The sequence below is a fragment of the Magallana gigas genome, chromosome 6, assembly GCF_963853765.1.
Source record: "Magallana gigas chromosome 6, xbMagGiga1.1, whole genome shotgun sequence".
Lineage (NCBI taxonomy): Eukaryota > Metazoa > Mollusca > Bivalvia > Ostreida > Ostreidae > Magallana > Magallana gigas.
Genome location: NC_088858.1, coordinates 32948499 through 32971489, shown reverse-complemented (window position 1 = coordinate 32971489; position 22991 = coordinate 32948499). Strand labels below are relative to the sequence as shown.

At 31.7% G+C, this 22991-nt stretch overlaps 3 protein-coding genes across 5 annotated transcripts; 1 reads left to right on the top strand and 2 right to left on the bottom strand.

Moving 5' to 3' along the window:
* Positions 1-38: 38 nt before the first annotated feature.
* On the bottom strand, positions 39-1411 carry LOC105345218 (alanine and glycine-rich protein). The gene is made up of 4 exons (XM_011453295.4): positions 1271-1411; positions 643-972; positions 280-365; positions 39-132 (listed from the first exon to the last, which is right to left on the bottom strand). Exons 2-3 carry the CDS (start codon positions 935-937, stop codon positions 286-288), a joined length of 375 nt encoding a protein of 124 aa, XP_011451597.1. The 5' UTR covers positions 938-972; positions 1271-1411; the 3' UTR covers positions 39-132; positions 280-285.
* An 8130-nt stretch (positions 1412-9541) lies between these two features.
* Positions 9542-11585, top strand: LOC105345219 (shematrin-like protein 2). 3 transcript variants are annotated; one of them, XM_011453297.3, is made up of 4 exons: positions 9542-9698; positions 9842-10191; positions 11095-11199; positions 11514-11585. In XM_011453297.3, the coding sequence occupies exons 2-3, from the start codon at positions 9849-9851 to the stop codon at positions 11175-11177; spliced, it is 426 nt and encodes a 141-aa protein (XP_011451599.3). In that variant the 5' UTR covers positions 9542-9698; positions 9842-9848; the 3' UTR covers positions 11178-11199; positions 11514-11585. The 3 variants fall into 3 exon arrangements, with proteins under 3 accessions (XP_011451599.3, XP_011451598.3, XP_065943915.1); XM_011453296.3 differs by having other exon boundaries at positions 11095-11204; XM_066087843.1 differs by having other exon boundaries at positions 11095-11209.
* A 4072-nt stretch (positions 11586-15657) lies between these two features.
* Positions 15658-21152, bottom strand: LOC105345220 (activator of 90 kDa heat shock protein ATPase homolog 1). The gene is made up of 9 exons (XM_011453298.4): positions 20933-21152; positions 19370-19449; positions 18950-19060; positions 18706-18791; positions 18267-18387; positions 17815-17894; positions 17142-17291; positions 16769-16870; positions 15658-16025 (listed from the first exon to the last, which is right to left on the bottom strand). The coding sequence occupies exons 1-9, from the start codon at positions 21010-21012 to the stop codon at positions 15801-15803; spliced, it is 1035 nt and encodes a 344-aa protein (XP_011451600.3). The 5' UTR covers positions 21013-21152; the 3' UTR covers positions 15658-15800.
* Positions 21153-22991: the final 1839 nt, after the last annotated feature.

Sequence of the window (22991 nt, the reverse complement as noted above, 5' to 3'; positions counted from 1 at the left end):
AAAGAAAACAACAACAACAACAACAACAAACTCACAGACTCTATGATAAGAATTTTAATCAGATTTTATGTAACATACAAATGTGAAACACGGGCCAGTCAAAAGATTTCCCTTTTCCAGCTCTATCAATATCTGTAAATGAAATGAAACAAGACATATAACTCTGTATTTCGTCTCAAGATTTCACTACTTTTATAGATGGTATTGAAAAGTTTAAGAATTTGATTCGATGAAATATCTTGTTGCAGCAGTTACAAACTGATTCATTTTAGAGTTTACCTGTTCTTAACTGCTTCCGAATACAACGTCATTAGAAGAGACGAGACTTCCAATCAGTACTGGGGCGAGGATGGCCAGAATTACAACTGTATGAAAGAAATAACAATCACCACAGTTAAAAAAAGAACTAGAAATATAAATAGAAATCAAGAATATACAAATTAAACAAATTACTATGATAGAATTCAGTTGATATATTGACAATAAGAGACACAAATATCTTCCATATATTGGCGATAAGAGACACAAATATCTTCCATATATTGGCGATAAGAGACACAAATATCTTCCATATATTGGCGATAAGAGACACAAATATCTTCCATATATTGGTGATAAGAGACACAAATATCTTCCACTTACAGATGATGACAATGGGGATGATAGAGCCAGCAATGCCTCCACTGATTCCTCCTGCGTTGGCCAGACCAGCGTTCAGTCCATAACCGGCACCAGCACCGGCACCATAACCGGCACCGTATCCAACTCCGGTGGTGTAGTACTGGACGCGGGGTGGCTGGTAGTAGGCGTACATCTGGGGCTGCTGGAACTGAGCATAGCTGTATTGATGCCCGCCCCCGTAGCCTCCGGCCTCGGCGACTGCTGTGAGGGCAACAAGCACTAGTGCAGAAGAGAAGATGGTTGTGAAGACGCCCATTGTGAGGATTTAGCCGTGCTTTATTTCCTTTTTATCTAAAATACAAATAGTAGTAAAGTATTGAGTATATATGTTGACTGTTTTAGATTGATATGAATAGGTTTTAAGAACATACACGAGAAATATAACACTTTGATAAGTTATTTTTTTTTCAGTTTATATAAAAACAACAAAATGAACAATTATCGAATCTACATTATATTACATATTTTTCCATTTTCATTCAATCAAAGAACAAAATTATCAGCTGAATAAGTAAATTAATGTTTAATGATATATTTTAAAACATGTGAAATGATAAAGGCCTTATCATTGTGAGTAAAAGATATTTACCTGGGCAGGGGAATGTCGTGTTCATAAGGGTGAACATACTCGCTCCTTAAATATATTTCCATCTCCCATCCTTACTAGAGTTCATCGGCAAATAGGAAAAAAGAATTCGAAGGTTGCTTACAGATTCATGGGCTTGTCGAATCATTTGTGATAGGGTTCGTTGGCGTACCCAGTATTCCCCGTTACAAAGTGCATTACCTGTGTTATTTATGATTTCGCATTTAGTTTGTTGGTCTTTTCTGGATGATGATTCACCTGCTTAGATGACAACAAATAGCAATTTACGACATAAACATTACGTTATCATAATCTAGAAGCTTTCATAAATGCAGTTCATACTTGTTTGACATTTAACTAATAGTATGTTTAATTGGTTCTGAAAGTGTGTTTACTTATGAATTTTACTTTTTAATTTTTAACGTGTTCGAAGCGTCCTTTTATCCATACTATTTAGGCCCCTTAGTGATCATTGTTTTAAAAATACTAAAAAAAACCCAGATCTGTGCTTCAATAACTTTTTGGTCAGGATAAATTCAAGTCTTTTAACTTTAACCTGAGATTAAACAAAGACAAGAGTAGTAAAATACATTGAGATACATGTATGTGTTCTCTAATTTAAAGTAAATTAGACTACAATTTTACTAAGCAAGAATTTTAACCTGATTTTACCTTTTTTTTCTTTACTTTGCATTTTTTTTATTTCAAGATATTTTAACCAGTGACGATTCTCATTTTTGAGATGGATTATTATTAACATATTTATTTTTCCTGTGTATATTTAGTGAAATTTAAATCATATCCATATTTTTGTTTCAGTGTGTAACATGACGTCAAGAGTGAATAAAAAATAACCCACATAGCATAACAAATTGGAAATAAGGAAAAACAGAAATAGGAATCGTTTAAATGAAAATGCAATTCTGATTTAGTCTGCACATATTTATTCTTATATAAAGATATTAGTACATTATTAGTCTCGATTTTTGTGAACAGAACTTAAATATATTTTCTCATTAAACGTTAATGGTCATTGTAATTTATTAGACGTAAAAGGAACCTTCGATGAACAAACTTATTCGAACTAAGTGGCATAAAATAAAACCACATAATATAAGACATGATGTGGAAGCCTCAAGACCTACAAGTACATCTGATGTAACTTTGCATAAGGATCACCTATAGAGGTTGGATTACTGTCAAAGTAGCAGCAAAGTTTATCATCAACCAACGTCACCTGTTAGAGTGCATGCCATCGATGCAATTATTATAGAATTTGGAAACATCTGTGCAAGGGAAGAGAATAGACTTGTTTCGTAAGTAAATAATTTGCTTCATTTTGTGGTAAGTACAATGTTCTTAATGACAATATATAGTTGTATATGCGTCTCTGACAAACTGTCAATAAACGATCAATTGTCATTTGACAACTGGATTATTCAGTTGAGTGTCCGCTTCGTGTGTGGTAAGACAACCTTTGGGAGGCTGGGTGGTCACAATATTGCCAATATGATATATTGAGAAAACTTTCTTACTGCAAATAAATAAGGAATACTGAAAGGTCTAAAATTTATATTTTTACAAAGCTTTTTTGTCCAAAGAACGTAAGAGTTTTTTGTTGTTTTTTTTCAAAATGGCCACGATCATGCAACATTTCATCTAATCAAGTATCGGAACTTTATTTATATTTAATATTTGAGAAGTTTAGTTTTATAGTACATCAGCTTATTTTTTACTACGGTTAGCTATTTAATAACTAACAGAGTTGGTTAAATATTCTATATATTTCATTCAGAGATGGGGTCAATTACATTCGAAAGTAATTAATTTAAATTATAATTACTTCCTTAAAACCTTCAATTAAATTACCATTCCCATTACTAGGATTTTCAAATGTAATTAATTAAATTACAATTACTTTGTAAATGTAATTAATTAAATAGCACATTACATTTGAGAAAAAAAATATTTATTGAAATAAAGCAGATATGACTTGTACAAATTTTCTCTTGAAATGAATGATTTAGGTACGACTACAACACCTACACATGTTTACAGTTTTATTTAATAGGTATTGTTTGTTCAGTATCCATATGAGTATTGTTTGTTTAGTATCCATCTCCCTCAACCTCAAGTCTTTTTGGGACATTGAAAGTAAACATCTCCACTAAATTTTTCTTATTTTGAAAAAAAAAATCATATTCCCTTGATATATAATTGTACTATATATAGAGGAGATATTATTTATTTTCAAAATGTTTGTTTTAAGTAATTTTGTGCAATGGTTGTCTACATGTACATTAGATTATAAATATGTGAGTAAATTAGATACCGGGGCTGTAGATACTTGGGGGTGGAGGGGGATCGGTCCTGTCCTCAAGCACTTGTGTTTATATAAATTGGAAAAATGGGGTAGAGAGCAGCCTGTAAAGTTATCAAATCACAATTCACACCAATTGGTCATTAAGAGAACCCGCCAAGATTTGGCAATAAAAACTTAAAAACCCTACTGAAGCAACAGCTCTAGGCAAACTGGCAATTAAAAAGCACAACATTGATTTTATTTGTGAAATCAACAGATTTTTTTTTTAAATCAAATTCAACTAATAATTAAAAACATTATTTTTTACAATTAGATATTTTTTTAGGTAAAAGAGACTAAGCATACCATCAAAACTATTTGGTCCTTAACAAATTGATAAATATTAGAAACATTGATATTCATATTTGACATAAATTAAGGAATCTCAGTATTAGATAGTGAATTAGTTAATAAAGTTTTTTTTTTAAACTTCATGTATATTTGGTAAAAGTTAAATGCATTTAACTACTCTTCCTGCTTTTGTTTTTGTATTGTTTCATACTTTTGTACCATCAGAAGTGTGGAGAACAATGGATAGTGCATGTGCCTGGACAGCTTTCTTATTCATATATACATCAGTGTACATGTGTAATTGAAAGTAATTAAATAGTAATTTGAATTACATGACTTTTTTCAAGTAATTAATTAAATTACCATAACATGTTATTGAAAAAAAGGTCAATTACTTTCAATAACATCAAAATTTGTAATTAATTACACTCAATTACAATTACAAATTACCATTACCTCATCCCTGATTTCATTATAATATTTTCGCTGTTTCAATGTTATTTATCGGTGTTTTTTTTTTACCAAGAACAAACATTATTACCGTAGTAGCTATGTATTCTGCATATTTTGGTGGTTTTCATTGCTTCCATCATACATTTTATGCTCTTTTCTTAATTTGTTTGTTATTTCATATAAGAACATGTATTGGTGTTACTGTTTCAATTTCGAATTGAAAAAAAAAACACTTATATAATTATGGTTTTTTTTTTCAATTTGAAATTAGTTTCATATTAACGTTGCTTACAAGTTTTAACCTCAGCAGACCAAGCACATTATTGCATAAGGATTAATTTGAAATTTTCATTGTGAACAAAATACATATATAAATAAGATGTGTTTCAGACGACCGGAAGTAAAAGTAATTACGTAGAGGTGATCAAAACAGGATAACTGTGGAATTTATACTTCTCCACTTAAAAACCACTTCCGTGTGTTACAACTGTTTATACTTCGTCGATAGTACGGGTAACACGCGGAATTCTAACTCTTTATTTGCCCTCGCTGAATATGTTAGGACCTCATGAATATTCATTTGGATGACGAGTCATTTATTACGTTGATCAGCTTCATCCAATCCGCTCATGGGGCACAGTTCCCTTACTCCACGTAGCCGTGGGCACTGGCAAATGAATAGATAGATAATGACTTATTATAATTATAATACGTTGCGCGTAGAATAAAACGTCGTCACTTCGATTTCAAATGATATTGTTCAGTTCAGTTCAGTTCTTTATTAACTTTAAGCTATACAGCTTATCAGTACAATAAATATAAACAATATACACGTACAGGTAGGTTAACAGGAGAATGTGGCAGAAGTGGACATATGATATCAACATCTAATTTGCATTAAGTAAATCTTGTCTTATTTTCAAACTAAAGTGAATAAATTTACCCAGATTACATAATTCCTTTACATTTTCAACATTAAAAAGTTGCAAAAGTTTACACATTGAAGGTTTTTTCCAGTAATAAGGCTTAATGTATTTTTTGCGATAGCCTTCGTATATGGGACATATTAAAATAAAATCAAATTCATCTTCAATAGAATTTGAACATAAAAAACATATTGTGTCTTTCAATATTATAAAATCGACCTGACAATTAATGCGAAGACAACCTGAATCTGGAAATACACTTTTGATATTTGTTTGGAATAGGTTTCCTTAAATAAAATTGTAAATCATGGGTTGCAATTAAGTATTTGAAAAAAGAGCATTCACTAGAAATATCTAGTTGAGAAAAGATATACTGTGTAGCTTGGTCAAAAATACGTTGTTTAACAACAATGAGATCTGCAGCTGTTATTTTTTGTTTTTCCCACAATTCAAACATATCCAGATTGCATAAAAAATCTTTAACATGATACAACCAGTTTTTTGCATTATGTTTTTCGACACAGTCATATAGTGTATAATAGCAATGTTGAATAATACAATTATTATGGTACAGTATTTTTTCCAGAACTTAACTATGTTGTACATTCTTTGGTACAGCAGAGGACATTAAATGCGTGTTTTGATACAAATTTGACGCTATGATAAGTCACTTATAATGTTATCTATATTAAGGTGAATAACTAATGAAAAATTGTTTATATTGTGTAATCAGTGTCATTCTCCTCGTATTCGCTATGTATCCGTAGGTTTATTAACGATAAACGAAGTATTTTGATACAAATGCATAAATAGTGCTGCATTGCATTCAATTGCCGATTTTTCAAATTATGTCGATTATTCAAATAAAGCATGGCCGAGTGAATTATCATTTAAAAACATTATATTCTGATGACTGCATAATATATATTAATATATTATTCATAATGTTATTTATTATCTTTAGAAATAGGTTGTCTTCCAATCTTTCAAGATATACATATATTTAATATACATGAAAATTGACACTTGTTGAAAAATAGGGGGAAATGTTAAAATGTTCATACTTCTAGGAACCTTTCTTAAAGTTATTTGTGCAAAACTGTCTAAACTTATATATTTCAGCAATGAAAACATTGCTGTCGAGACAAAATGATTTTTCTTTGAAATATTAGTACCAGACTAGCAGAAAAAAATTCGTTTAAAAATTCTTATAGTTGAAACTCATTAGCAAGATAAAAGACAGTAACCTTGAAAACATGTAAAATAGAGTAAAATCATCCAGAAATTCTTTAAATGAAAATAGTTATCCTTTTGCCTTTTTAACATTCATTTTATGGTATCTTAAAATGTTCGAATTTTGCTTGCTTTCCACCAAGTTTAATAGCAACGCTTTAAAAATTAAATATATCATTTCCTTGTTGCACAGTAATTTCAGTAAATAAAATTTCTTCCATGATGTCACTCAAATTAAATGAAAATGTATAAAAATAGTAACATTCTGTTAGCTTTTTTTTTTAAATATCCGCAATGTTTTACTGTGTTTGAAAAAGATGACCTTTTGCATTACAGAATTTGACAGATCTGTTTGCAGTTTGTTTTATGTGTGGTACAAATTGTCATTCTATTTATACCCTCTGTTACCATGACGATGAAGCTACACAGACCAATTTAAGGTTATTTTGCTCCTTTTATTACATTAACGTAGCTCGCAGGTTTGCTGACGTCACAATAGGAATCGACGTAAAGAGTTGACCGTCATAGTAAACTCATAATTTTATTTTAAAATGACAAATGAGATATTTAGAAGTATAAAAGAAAATATTTTAAAAAGCTTATATGCGGTTTATGACTGTTTATACAAAGATTTATAATATCAAGTGCTGAAAATTAAAAGATGTCACATACATTGTCACATTTTGTTTTATAAAGATAAAGAATGAGTGTGCGTTAGAACTCTTCCATTTAATGTCATGTTTGAAAATAGAATGTATGCAATAACTTCGCTTTTTTTTTACAATGATAACTTCCGTAATTTGTACTACCGATTATATTCTTAAATTTCTTTTGGCTTAAGATAACTGTTTTATTCGATTACTTACTTATAATGTCAGTAGTTGCCTGGCATTTTATTTTTGCATTGATTGACTCAGAGTTTCATAAAAACAAAAATAGCAATTTTCTGTATCTTTACAGCCTTACATTAATTGCATTTGATAACATTCACAATAATGTCTAATAAGTATTTACATGTTCTAAAATGTGTTAAACAGCTAGTCTTGTCAATAAATGCATTTCAATTTTGGTGTTCTAAGAAGTAAGGAAATGATGACGTCAGGCTAACGTCGTAATGAAAATATAAGGTTTTGAGAAATCTTTTAAATCTTTAAAGTTTTTTTGCCAAAAATTGGCCGAGAACACATACTGATATTTTTTTATGAATTGATTCATAATTATCTCCTCTGTTTTTGTGTTGAATATGATTAATTTCGTCTGAATCGTTTAAAAGTTTGGAGCATAGTTTTGTAATGCGTTTCTCGGTTAAAATGTGCATTTTACTATAAATTTCATTGAAATTGCGTTGCTTGATTTTATCAATGACGCTGTATTTGAAACACGATAACATTATTACCGCGCAGACGAATCTTAAATAAATTTTAGAAATAAAACTATAAAACCTATGGATCACGTGGACAAATTTTCAAGGTAGGTTTTCTCACAAGCAGGTAAACCCGCGAGCTACCTTAATGAAAGGTGAAATTCTGTAACCACGCGTAGTCGTCTAATTTTGGTGCTCCGAAAACATTTTCAAAATTTTCAAACTCTGTATCTTGCTTGCAACTCGATATATGACCTTCAAATTTTGACAAAACATTAAAAATATACTGTGGTTTTATCAATATTCGTTGAATACCAATTTTCGTGGATTTCGTTGTTTAGTTGATCCACGAAATTAAATGTTCATTGAAGTGCACTTTCTATTAACATTTTATATTGATAGGGTCATTGGCCACGAAAATGAAACTGTGGTTTTCATTTTATCCACGAAAATTGATGCCCTTGAATAATAATGAAACCACGGTACCAATATTGACCATTCTAGATATTGAAAATGGAAATATAAAATTAATTTTTTTTTTTAGCTCAAATCGTGTCTAGGTCCTTTTAAATTGTATGTTTTACATCAAGAAACAAGGGTGTTTCATCTGAATGAGCTTCAAAAGGTTAAAATTATCTTATTGAAGCGTTTTACATCTATTTATATTTTGAAGCAACAAGGAATTTATTGGTTGAGTCTTAAGGAGGCTGTATAGTCTTTTTGGACATAAACTATCAGTAAGTTAATATAGTAAGTAAAGAAAAATTCAAAATACTTCAGTTTTTAAAATTTTATTATATTCCTGTACAGAGCTCTTCGTCTAAAGATAGAAAGTATGCATTCATTCATTTTATTTATTCTCATATTGTATGAAACAACATAGAGAAAATATACAATACATACAATATTATACAAAAAGCAAGAGTGTATACTGTACACATCAACCTGGAGAGTTAGCTCTCTTATTAATAATATTGATAAATTTACATAAGTTATTAATAACAGCTAATTTGTTACATGAAAATAATTCAAAAAATTTGAAAGCATTTGGTCGTCTAAAATACATTGATGGTAAATAAGCTTTTCTATATTCTTTCATATGCCCCAATAAATTGTCACGACCATCAAGCCTCCTGATTAAAAAAAAACTCACTTATAAGACATGACCAAATAAAAATCATGTCTGCATACGAAATAAATAAGTGCAAATACTTCCTCGGGGTATAATATTATTTTTGAACGTTTGATTTGATTACCAATGCTACACAATGGATATTGCAAGTGATTCAGGGTTACACATGTGAAGCGAGGAGTAAATTTCGAGAAGATTCGTGAAGTTAACGTTATTTATAGAATGCTTTCTAAACAAAGACAACTTTTATGAAATTGCAAGGTTTTTGATATCCCAACTATGGTTTATTCTGCTTTGTTTTATTCAATTTCTTTCTTTTATTTTCTTTTCTATTTCATTTGGTTCTATTTAAATCAAATATAAAAATTTGTAAAATACAATGCTAATTTGATAATGAAATTTATTAAAACGAACGTTTACAACTTTTATCGGATGTCACAAAACTGACCAAAGTAATGAAAAATATTGTTTATTTATGACAGGTATCATTTTTATATGCCATACACGGCAAGCACAAGGATGCGGAAAAACACATTCTCATTATATATTCAAACCTTTGACATACATCCACGGGTATCTCTTTCCTATTTGTCAAGGATTAACTGGGAGTGTTCACCCGTATATATTTAGAGTTATCCGGAGACCGACCAGTCTTTATCCCTCTTGCAAAGGTGAACTAGGAATCTCTCTCTCTCTCTCTCTCTCCTCTTTCTCTCTCTCTCTCTCTCTCCTCTTTCTCTCTCTCTTTCTCTCTCTCTCTCTCAGAAGTGAAAATGGACATTAATGATTTTTTTCATATTTTCTATCTGCCCAGTGGAGTGATGGCTTCCTCAAAGAGTTTTGCAGTGAGACTAGCACTCCTCGCTGGTCTTGTGGCCGTTGCCTGCGCCAAGGGATACGGTGGCGGCCACGGTTTCAATTACCAAGCTTATTATCAACCCCAACAGCAAGTGTACGCTCAGGTCATTCCCGGAAGAGTCCAGTACTACACCACTGGAGTCGGAGGGGCAGGGGTCGGGGGTGGCATATCGGGAGGTCTCTCGGGCGGAGGTGGATTAGGTGGTGGTTACGGAGGCGGATATGGCGTCGGAGGCGGTGGAGTTAACGGTATTTCGGGAGCTCTCGGCCAGAGCGGTGGATTCTTGATCGGCATCTTGATTCTTCGTAAGTATAATGATTCTTCTCCCCCCACCCCCCACCCCCCCAAAAAAAAGAAAAAGAAAAAGAAAAAACCCACAGAACATTAAACTGTTATTCTGGAAGAAAAAAAGATGCATAATTATAGCTGAAAATTATATCATTTCTTTGAATTTTTATCTTATTAAACAGTTAAATATTTTGAGACTGTAAAATAGCAATAATCTAGGCGTTTATCCAAACCATATTAAGAGGATTTTTTTTAATAGTTTCAATCTTTAAAAATAATCTGTTTGATATATTTTTAAAAATTATACAGCGAAATTTACATGCAACAAACTTGTATTAGAATTCAAAATGATTTAACTTTATTTTCATATTTATAACATTTTTAAAACTTTTCCTTAGACTTAGACTAACTTCATCAAACATTGACCAATTTAGTGCGTTACTGCTTGGTTTTGAAAACCATTTTCAAAGTGATAATTGTATGAATAGCTTTGAATGTGCCATTTTAGCTCCATGTATTTCATTTTATTCATGTAATTTTCTAGTCGCAACGAAAACAAAAAACATAAAGAATCATTTTTAGATGTGTGTCATGAATTTAGTTTACCGGTGTAAATACTGTTTTAAATAAATATATGAATATGTTTTCGAATAATAACATTTTTAGTCCCATAAAATAAACCCTCATGAACTGTATGAATAATTTTACAAAAAAAACAATAAAAAATTGATAAGCTACGATTATGAAGAATATTCACGTTCCAACAACTTCAAATAAACAACTTCTCAAGTCATAGGTTTCGTTAAAAATGTTTGTGGCTAATTTTCTACGAGGTTCAAAATTTTGGGCAAATGGCGATATAGAATTCCTTGAGGGTGTATTTTCTCTAAAATATCTGATGTACATACCTCAATTTTCAGTGTTCATCTTGATGCTGATCCCCGCCATCATCTTGCCCAGTATTTCCAGCTTCTCCGATCCAGATAGTTATCTCAGTAATTGATTTAAACGGACGATCAATTCGTGTATGGTATAGTATGTTTACTATGTGTATGATCAAGTGATTCAAATTTCGTAAAATGCCAAGACTTATGTCAGTCAATTTTGTTCAACAGTTTGTAAAATAAATTCCATAAAAACAAAACGTGTAGAAATTTTTATAAGATACATATATACATTTACATAACAAACCGTCAATGAAGAACTTTTTTTTTATTTTAAAAAGTTAATTTTCGAAAGAAAGAAATAACTGATATGTAATAAAGAAGCAAAAAGTCAATTATACTTTAAAATGCTTGTAAAGAACAGTTAAGATTTAAATATTTTTTTTCTATTGCAGGCCTTTCAGTGACAGAAAAGTTCATTTGTATTATTGTATTATTTGAGGATCAATAAAACCAGTCGCACATCATTTGTTTTTTTACTTTTTTTCATTCCATAAATATAACAAATAAAACATTATTTATAACTTTACATTAACATGCGTGGATCAGGGAATTCCCCGGCGGGGGAGTGGTCCGGAAGGGTCCCAGGGTTGGTTCCAGGTTTATATACGGTACTTTTACTGGTCGGGGGGGGGGGGGGGGGGTGCAACCCCTCCCCCATTGTTCCGATGATATATCACATGGCTTAACGCAAGATGTCATTTCTCTTTCATATTTATATGCAAAAGTAGAAAAATTGTAGTTTTTTTTCACAATCAGCTTTGTTTTATCACTTTGATTTTCGTCATGCTCTATAAATCTTAATTTTAAAAAAAAAACCCAGGGAAATTGTTTTTTCAATGAAGCTCGGTTCTTTTAAACAATAGTTGTGGTACGTAATTTTAATTTTAAAAAAATGTGAGTACTGTATTTTAAAGTTCTTATTTGCATGCATGTATTAATTGTATTTAATTTTTTTTAAATAAATGATTACAGAAAAGTATTAATTTAATTTTCACAAAAAAAAACTTTGATAAAAAAAATATAATTCAGTAGGAATTGCAAAAAGTGGTGTTTCAAACAAGATCACGACATCATTCGTCGAAACCCAACGGCAAGTCTTGTTAATGCACACATAGGTACATGTTTATCCGACAGTTGATATCTGGCGATATAGACAAGACAGCTATTATGGAACAAATGATGTGCCATTTTATTTATTGCGTACATACGAAAAGCTTTTGCTACACGATGTTCGTAAGAATCAAGTAAGCACCTTTAATCTGGTTCATTCTTGGATGGTTTTTTTTTTCATATTTATATTGTTCAGGATTCCTCAATTCTGAATAAGAATTGCAATTTTATAAGTTTTGCAGAATCATATAATCACCCAGCAAGTTTGGTTCAATAAAAACAGGGATCTAAAAACTTGGGTTACTTATCCAAGAAATATTGTTGAATTATCTACAAACTTGTACAATTCATCCCTTGATGCAAATATGATTTAAACGCTTCAGGCCTTAGAATTACCTGGAAATAGAACTAGCGTTTGGTTTCTTCGCAAAAATACGAACAACCGCATGAATAATGAAACGCTTTTATCAGGGTTTTTTTTCATATGTCGGTACATATTTCAAAAGATACATCAAATTAATAACTGGCGTTCCGAGTAGCGGCAGAACTGTCAATTCATGGTATAAAAAAAGTTGACTGAACCATTGAGCTAAGTATAGTGTTCTATATGCAAAAACTTGCAATTTGCGGCGAAAAATTTGAACTTATCAATCATAAATCCTGGCATATTCTGTGATACTAAACCAAAATTATCTCAGGAAATTTTCCTTCTCAAATTATGTCTCCGCTTGCCACATGCTTTTCTCTGAAAGTTAACTAACCTCCTAAAGCGAAGTGTGACAATTTCGAGTTGGCACTTTTAACTGCAAAATAGCTGAGGTTCACACATATCATGTCTATACAGAATGTATTCGAAAATGTGATTTTTATCAGTCTATATAGCGCTGCTTATTGTGCCCTTCACACTTTTTGTACAAAGTTAAGGATAAGTTCACAGAAAAAAGACATTTTTTTTTTCATTTTTTTTATTTCAAATAAAAAGATGATGTAGAGCTTCAACAGATTATACATGTACATACAAAATGAGCTGACACTTATTTACATCTTTTCATAGGTTATCAAAATAATGGTTTTAATAGAATATTGGCCATTGGGTATTAGATACTCCTTATTAAATATTAAGTATTATATGTTTAATTTTAAGCAATGCATAACAAACACTCGACCAACAAATGTGGATTCTTTTTTCTTCCATAGTGTTCAACCTCCCATTTGACAAAGCGGGTAAATGAATATATTCTAACACGGGGGTCCAGAATATTTTCCCTGGGGATTTGGTTTGGGGGGTCGCGGGCATTCGCGTGATCAATAATTCTGTTTGCTAAAGGGCCGAATTTTGGTAAAATTGCTACGTGATAAAGAAAGTGGGCGCTTAAGATGTACATTCGGCAGGAATCTGGGCGCACAAGGAGAGTGAAATTTTCATCAATTTTGAATATTTTTCGAATTATAACCGTTATTTGGTTTCTGTTGGATGTGGAATGAGTGGAAAAATATTTGAAATGCAAAAGGTTTTATCATAATATGGGTCTAAATATAGCAACACGATGCAATTCGTGCAAAATCCTACTTATTTACAACTGTTTTTAAATGATTTTGTTGTCTCTGGGTCTTCTCTCCACAAATTTGAAACGTGTAAAGATAACATATTTCAACATTTAGAATATCGCTTTTTAAAAAAAGATGGAGAGATGACCCAGAGATGACTAATTATGTACTTTTTCAAATTATTTTTTGAAGGATAAAAAACTAAGTCCATTGATATGACAATGTTGTTTCAAACAGTACTTTATAGAGCATATTGACAAGTCTCGCATGGCTCAGTGGTTTCGTCCTGGATTAGTGAATACAAACAATCAGTGTTTTGGGTTCAAATCCAACTGGTGGTCTTTTTAAAAAAAATTTAAACTTTTTTGTTTTAAATGTTTGTTATTATAACATGATGTTGAATTATAATATGCCGGTATATTTTAATTTGTTGTTATTGATTTCTAGATCTGCTGAATGAACACTATTTTCTTTTCTTATTACTAGCTTTTTTAGGATATACGGTACACAATATAACTTAATTAAAATATGTTTGCATTAATATTTCCAACTAGTTATCGGTTTACCTCTCATTGCCAGTTTTTGAAAGTTTGTGAGTTTTTTAATAACCGGAATAGCCATGTACTTAGACTCTCAACATAATATATTTTTGTTGAAACCTGTACATAGCCTTTCGATGTTATAGACATTTAAATCCCAATTGATTCGTGTCGAGGATTCCTGCAAACTTACCATCTTGTGCGCTCACTTTCTTTGAATTTTCCAGGTGTGTTTTTTTTTTGGGGGGGGGGGGGGTTGTATATATTTCCTAACTAGGAACATTCATAAACCTTTACAGAAGCATACCAGAAAAGTTGTCAGTAATGATGAAATAAAACAATGCCAAGTTTATACCCTGTAACAAATTTAGGTGGAGATATTGAAAATTTTGTCATCTTAAAATCCCTTTTTTCACAATTGGAAATGGCAAATAAGCTCCCAAATTAAATGCAATATCCTTATACAGTATGTTTAAATGACAAAAGAAGTTGAAATGACACAGAAGCTAGAAGTCTTTCACAGTGGCCATTCAGTCTAAATGCAATCAAACACATCAAATAAAAATACACTTAAAAAATGTTATAGTTCGATACAAGGTAATGTATAATTTCCAGTCAACAGTTCTGAGATATGATAATTAATTTAATTTTAACTTGTATACTCTTTTGATGTCTAATATACAACACACCAACAGTTGAAATATGTTGAATTTATTTACTAGAACATGTATCCTGCGCGGATCCAGAAATTTTTTTCGGGTGGGTCCCACGATTATTCGAGTTTGCCAGGGGGGTCCGAAGCATATTTTTGGTAATTCTATAAATCAAACGTAATTTTATGAAATTTGAATTTTGCAGGGGGCCCCAGACCTGCCCCCCCCCCTTTCTATATCTGTGCATGTGTATTTTGTATATCAACAACTATTTATGACAAAAACATCAAAATACTTTTACACAATTAAGAGCATTGCTGTAGAAGCAGAATTTTTAATGGGATTAAAAATAAATTCCTTAACTTGTGATTTCAAATAGTTTTGTGGGGATATAATTTCATATTCAAAATATAACCATATTAACGAGAACCATGTTAAAACTTCATGGCATTTTATTCCCCCAAGAAAATTTCTCCTTCTACAGCACCGAAGAGTGAAGCATCATTTTTCTAAAAAATTTTAACACAACTTATTATATTATTTCTGTTATCTTTGAATATTTGGTACATGTTTAAATGAAACCAGGAAAAAGGTTTAATGTATATTTGCATTATTTCACATAATAAAAAAAACAATTTACACATTGCCAAAACTATGAAATTGTGTCACAGATGGTAAAAATTGGACCTGTTGTAAGATGGATACAAAAAATTCCTTTTCTTTCCCTTTCTTCTACACTGGTCCACTTCTTCCCTAACTTGTTGACAATCAAAGACCTGAACCTGAAAATAACCTTTGTAACTCTGAAGAATAATTCCTTCCACCTTCGTCAAAAAATACTGGAGCCAAATCCAAGCACTTGTTTCATTCGGTTCCAGTAATTGATTACCCAGCCCTCTTTCGTTTTCTCGTACTCCGAGTCTGGAACACCAGTCTGGGTATAATTAAGCACAGTACAATCGTCTTTCTCGTCGAATTCAAAAGTCACAGTGGAATAATGTGCATCCGGCCAGGATTTCACTCTCCAGCGTTGAACAAGTTTCTGATTGGGTATCTGTTTTTATAATCAAAATGTTCGATTACATTTTGTGACAATACTAAACTAAACTAAGATTTGACAAAGATTTTTACAAATTGGTCATCAATACATGTACTTATCAATATATGTAAAAGGGGCAGATAATTGAAATAATTGTTACAGTTCAACAAATTCTCCTGTTATATTTCCATTTTACTAATTTATCAATATTAAAGGTGCATGGTCGTGATTTTGATCAAAATTTATTTTTGGTTTAAAATGTTTACAATCCTTCAGTAAGGCAGTTGTAATAGTCAACAAAAATTTGAGTGTCAGTCATCAAATTATAATTGAACTACAGAGCTCACAATTCTTTGTTACGTAAACAAAGCTTGAGCTTTCAGGTCATGTTTTTTTTATATCCTGAGTTATAAAAATAATTTCCAGGATTAGACCTAAAGTGAATGTGACAAACACTAGGAACTATTAATTTATATTCAGAAGAAATTGGCAGATAGAAAAGTCAGCTTGAAAAATGAACTTCCACTGGTGTATTAACCAATGTGAACAAAAACACGGCATGAGCCTTCTTTAAATAACAAACAATTGTGAGCTCTGCATCTAAGACTGACACTCAAATTTTGATTAATCATTAGAAATGCATTACTATAAAAGCTTTGCATAGAACAGAAATAGAAAAATAAAATTTGACTTAAATCCTGACCATGCCCCTTTCATCAATATATGTAAAAAGGGCAGATAATCTTGATATATCTTACCAATTCTACAAATTCTCCTGTTATGTTTCCATGGAGAAGGGAGAAACGACCTCCTTTTTCTACTTCCATCTCTGCAGGGCTGGCTGAAAATGCTTGAACCAGCTACAATATATTTTGTAAAATGGTCAGTCATCATATTTCCAAATCAAACAATGACTAGCTTTCATTAAATTCTACAAGGTATTTAAAGTTTCAAAGTTTTACAAGCATCAAAAATTCCTTTTATGACAAAAACAATTGAAGTATTTAAATATGTCCACCGAGAAGCTACTGATTATTTATCTATGTCTTTAAATCAACTTCATGAGGAAGCAAGCTTTTATATCATTTTTAAACCTTTATTTTGTTAGTTTATTTTTTTTTTGCTTTATACCTTAACATCAGTCAGTGCCCTATATAGATCCTCGGCCCTGCATTTAAACTCTTCCTTCCCAACAATTTTCTTGGTGTGAATTTTCACACCTAATGGTTTGGATGCTTTGGAATCGATGACCAGTTTGTTCATTTCTTCTCTAGCTTTATTCTGCAAAATAAGATTCATAGCTTAAAAGCAGTTAACGTACAACATACATGAACTAGCTTTCAATATTGACAATGCTTTTGAATATCAAATGGTTCAACTGCATGCGAACTCAATGCCACTACACAGCACAGTTGATATTGAAAATATTCCTAGATGACAATGAACATATCCTTGGTTAAATTTAACCTTTTGTATCCCTGCCAATGACCTTGACCCTTCATATATCTTTTGGCCCCTATATTCATTTTTTTGTATACCAGTACTTTCAAAGATACATGTATGTTTGTGGGTTTTAGTAAACTGTTGACCTATTTAATCATTAGAAAAACAGATCCACGTGTTAGTATCCAAACATTAGATATCCAATTAAATGGCATACAAAGTGAAACAAATGATATCCAATTCTTTTAATTTTTGATGCAATATCATTTACAAAGGAACAATAATAACATCATTTAAAAGCGGCCAGGTTCCCCCTCAGTTTCTAACTTTTCTCAAGTTCTGTGCACTATGTCCGACTTACTGTGGCGGAGTTGGTTTGAGCTTTGGTTTGTTGTTGCTGTTGTGCTCCTTTGGTTGGCAAGATCACACCTTTGCTATATTCTTCATTTACAATAAAAACAAAAACAAATTGTTAACTTATTAAAAACAAAGCCATTGCAAAGAAAAATGTTCAAATACTGGTTTTGTAAATTTCAAAATTAAAAAAAAAAAAACCAATTACAAATCACAAAATCGTATTTCGCAATCACAAATGATAGTTTTCTATACTAATTAAAATTTACACATCTGAAACATTAGATTATCAAAAAAATTTAACAGCCAATAAATCTAAACTATTGCCTGTGAAACTATGTTTAGCTCATTTTTGTAAATTTGGTGTGCCAAAGTCACCACAGCATATCATATATCAAAAAAATTCATCCATCGTAATTGGAGATAAATATGAAGTAATTTTTTTTCCCTTGACCTTACCATTTTTTAAATCATTTAAATATTCTGACATCTTCTGTCTTATAACACCTAATCCAGTCTTCCTTAGGAATTCTTTTAGTTTATATGCCTCATCAGAGTCCTTGGATACTGTAACATTGAACTAAAGGGAAAAAAAACCAAGAAATGCAAATTAACATATACACTACACTGCACATCACTGGAACAAATTAAATACAATGGTCTACTCTAATCAGGGAAATGTTCGCCACGTTTATTTTCACACCTTCCTTCCTCGATGTCAGTGGGCGAATTTAAGACTGGGCAAATTCCAGTGTCTCAAATTATCTCTATAACGTAACTGTGTCTGGGCGAATTCAAAATGGGGCAAAACTAAGTGTAGAAGGGCAATAATTACACAGGTTGAAAATAACTCTGTATACACTATCTTATATGTAAAATAACAGCCAATTTTACTTACATCAATTTCATCTGCATCATTTTCTTCACTGAGGTTTGGTATTTCAAATTTCCCTTTAATTTTCTTGTCTCCATCTTTTAACTTACCTGTGAAAATTTAATCCGGTTTAAAAATAAGAACAAATCACATTTTTTGATATAATCTCAGTTAGTTTGCTTTTGGTTTTTTTTTCTTTCTAAATCATTAGACACTTTAATTTAATAAATGTGAACTGAATTCCTTTCTTTCTTTTTTTTTACCTCACCTGACCATTCTCCTTTAATAACAAATTCGTAGAAAAATATTAATTTGGCTTTTCTGTTGTTTGCTGATGCCTCGCCTTCAATACTTGTTACCTCCTTAAGTTCACAAAAAACTAAAAGATAAAAAAAAACAATAACCTTTCAGCATAACAAAAGTTTAATGGTAGTACCGACTGTCAATCCTGCTTAATTATCAATAACTGTATCATATTTATCATATTTAGTACAACCAATTTCATATAAAAAACACAATTTGTATTTACACTGTAAATATTTTTATTTCAGAAAAACCTGTCAAAGGATTGCAAAATTTTTTTCAACATTTACCAAAAAAAAGAGGAAGCTGGGACAGATGCTTTTCAATGAAAACCTTACTTTATAAAACAACTTTATTACTAGATATAATTTTTAAAAAATCTTACATTTATCATCTTCAACTACGACACCAGTTAGCAATTCTTTCAGCCTGTCTTTTGACCAATTTGTGGCATTTTTTTCAACCCTGTAACACAATACAAAATTTGTTATTTAAGGAATGAATTCAATATTTTTTAGTTTTATACGATATAAAATGGTTTGGGGCAGTTTACGCTTTATAAACAGCGAAGCGGTTTATAAAAAAGCGTAAACTGTTCCAAACCATTTTATATCGTATAAAACTAAAAAATATTGAATTCATTCCTTAGAATTTAATTTATTTGCTATCAATTGTTGATAAAAACGGTCATTTGATCTATAAAATGACATCAAATTGTACAAAATTCAAACGTAACGTCAGGCGGATTGATATGTTTTTGACGTTTGTCTTACTATGACGTAGGCAACATTCTTTATACGATATAAAATAAATTTTTCAACCAATCAGAAAGCGTGTTACAATCAGAATTAAATTATTTTAAAATGAAAATAATTTCATATTTAAATAACAAGCCACAAAACTACCCAACCAAAGCACTTAAATTTCACACCAGTCAATATTTCAAAATTAAAGCTGAAGCATGTAACTGATTTATTTCGTTATTTATTTTTTTTTGGGGGGGGGGGAACACAAATTTACAAGAAGGAAAAAATTGTTGAACCAATAATTACTATATATACTGGCGTGCGACCAGTGCTCGCCAATTACCATTTCTCGCCAGTACATTGTGACATCATTTTTCGTATATAATTTATGTGTTAATAAAATGACGTCACAATGTACTGGCGAGAATTGGTACTTGGCGAGAACTGGTCGCACGCCAGTAGGGTATATATTTTTATCTGATATGAGAAAAATAATTAACGTCAGGTGCCTGTGGGTTAGAGCCCTGCTATAGCTCTGAATGTTCATCGATGTTCAATTTGTTGTTGTTACATCCTTACAAGAGGCTCTTTTATCTGCATCGCCCCATCTTGCTGCAATGGGTATCTACACACACAAGATGGACCAGTGTCCCATCCAGGAGAGCCGATGACTTTCACCTGCCAAGCATCAGAGAAACTGGGAAACTGGGGGGGGGGGGGGGGGGGGGGGGTAAATTCCTCTAACCTCATTCAATTTTTTTTTTTTTTAATAAACTGACAAAAAGATAATGTTATTTAGTTACAAATGGATTTAAAGAAATTAAACTACAAGGTTGAAGGTGACTCAACCGTTCAATACATTTTTATTGCAACAAATGCAAGTCCCGACAGTGTGGATCTATCTAAACAATTACACAGAGTGCATCATACGCTCAGTACAGTCCACATGTAACAAAAGTTGTTTCATAATAAACTTCACAATAATGAAACATCATCAAATCTCAGTTACCATGACCACGTGCATAGGAGTCTGACCACATAACTCGAAAACCAACATAGAAAATCGTCAGGGGAGAACTGTTTAAAAATTCAATGTTCATTACTGTATGACAAGAACTCGATACAAATGTGTTCATAAAATCATATGTTCTGACGAAGATAAGCCGGTCTTTTCTTACCAAGATAAGCCGGTCTTTTCTTACCAGTGCCAATTGTTTACGTTAGTTCCATCGGGTCTTTCTTCCACAATCCAGCGTGGATCCCCTTCTCCCCACTTCGCCATCCTTCGTGACGGTTTATCTGCTTGGTCTTAATCCCTCCCTCTTTACAAGTATTTCTTTTCCCTTTAATTTACTGATTTGTATTATTATTAATATTCGCACGCTTTCCAGAATTTTTTGCCGGAAATGCAGTTGATCACGCCGTCTATATCAGATTGCCGAACTTTCGAGAACGACCATTAACTCTTGTTCAATCGTACGTTTTGAGTTAACTGCCCTTTGAACAGTGTTGGATAGGTTTGAACGAACCTAATGGTAATTAATTGGGAGACCAAATCGTGTTTTAACATGCCCGATTAATAAAAGTTAAGTATCTTAAGTAAGTTTTTATAAATACGTTTCAATAAAGAATAAAAGAAAATTATAATTAGAAGCAAACATAAGCAAATAGATCAGCTGAATTAAATGAAAATTGATCAAAGAAAATAAAGCTATGATATTTAAACCCCGAAATGAATCACGTGTTGAAGGAAAAGGTCTTCCGAAATTTTAAATTTATTTTTAAAAATAACTCAGGTTTCAATTCTTATTCTTATTTACCATCGTCGGAACCCACGGGTTTTCTATCCGTTGCACTGTTTTTCAAATTGAAAGCAGTGTAACTGATAGAAAACCCGTGGGTTCCGACGATGATTATTTACTTGACGAAATGGTATTTTCATTACGATCTACATTTTGATGCCAATCGGCGAACTTTGTATAGTCATTCAATTATAGCCTTTGCATTATCAAAATCAATGAGATTGCCTGTTCTCCATAAAAAAATTCTCTTTGCTTTACCAGACTGTTTGTAAAATCTAGCAGTTCAATGTATTTGTTCACTCAAACCACGTTTACATGTACATGTACAATGGAAAATGAGTTACAGAATGATATATTTTAAATAGTAATATCAATGGTCTAATTATACACCATTAACATTATGATACAAGGGCATAAATTAAAGTATTAGTAAAAAAAAATGAAAAGAAAAAGTGGATGATTGGGTTGCATAATGGATACAGAGAATAATACATAACGATTTAAACAAATTCTAAAATAGGCTTAGGCTGGACATTGTGGTTTCACCGATACCTTCCGACTGAATCAGATTTCAACAGCTATATACATATACCGCGGATTCACTATATAGAATTTCAGTGGCTCAATTTTCGGGAATTTTGTTGGCACCACCTCTCACCCACGATTTTTTTTTTTATCCCCAACGAATAATAAAAAAAACGCTCTTCATTCATAACCTATATATACAAACAAGTAAATTCACGAAATCACATCTCAATGTATAACTTTTGAAATATCGACAGTCCACGAAACTGGCCCCAAATAATATTCACGATTCCGCATTGTAGAGCAGAAGACAGGTGTAATCAACTGATCTTGACCATTACTACTTATTATACTTACAAAAAACTTTAAAAATACTTAAAATCTGATTGGTTTAGACGCAGCTGGCAATCCGTTCTATTACCCTCAGCGTTAGCAACACACTTGGCAACGGGTAACACTATATAAATAGTGCCTGTTTGGGAGGGTAACAGTTGAAATTGACACCCCGAGAAAACCATTGTCAACCGACGCGAAGCGGTGGTTGACAATGGTTTTCGAGGGGTGTCAATTTCAACTGTTATCCTCCCAAAAAGGCACTATTTATTTTGTTATACTGAATGTCTTTTTAAAAAATTTTAAGAAAATTTTACTGCTTTTATATAGGAATAACGTGAATTCTACAGCGAACCGTACGCGCATAATTTTCGCGCATGTAACATTTTTTAATGTTACCCGTTGCCAAGTGCGTTGCTAACGCTGAGGGTAATAGTAAATATTATTAACTGCGTCTTAACCAATCAGATTTCAGTATTTAACATGAAAGTATAACAAAACGAATTGTTACATGCGCGTAAATAATGCGCGTACGGTTCGCCGTAGAATTCACTTTATTTATGTATAAAAGCAGTAATTTTTTTTTAAATTAAGACATTCA

Coding starts and splice junctions, on each gene's coding strand:
- LOC105345218 (XM_011453295.4), bottom strand. CDS start 937: ATGGGCGTCTTCACAACCATCTTCTCTTCTGCACTAGTGCTTGTTGCC. Junction 366..642: donor CATCCCCATTGTCATCATCT/GTAAGTGGAAGA, acceptor TCTTTCATACAG/TTGTAATTCTGGCCATCCTC.
- LOC105345219 (XM_011453297.3), top strand. CDS start 9,849: ATGGCTTCCTCAAAGAGTTTTGCAGTGAGACTAGCACTCCTCGCTGGT. Junction 10,192..11,094: donor GATCGGCATCTTGATTCTTC/GTAAGTATAATG, acceptor CTCAATTTTCAG/TGTTCATCTTGATGCTGATC.
- LOC105345220 (XM_011453298.4), bottom strand. CDS start 21,012: ATGGCGAAGTGGGGAGAAGGGGATCCACGCTGGATTGTGGAAGAAAGA. Junction 19,450..20,932: donor AACGTAAACAATTGGCACTG/GTAAGAAAAGAC, acceptor ATTGTGTTACAG/GGTTGAAAAAAATGCCACAA. Junction 16,871..17,141: donor GGGCACTGACTGATGTTAAG/GTATAAAGCAAA, acceptor AATATATTGTAG/CTGGTTCAAGCATTTTCAGC.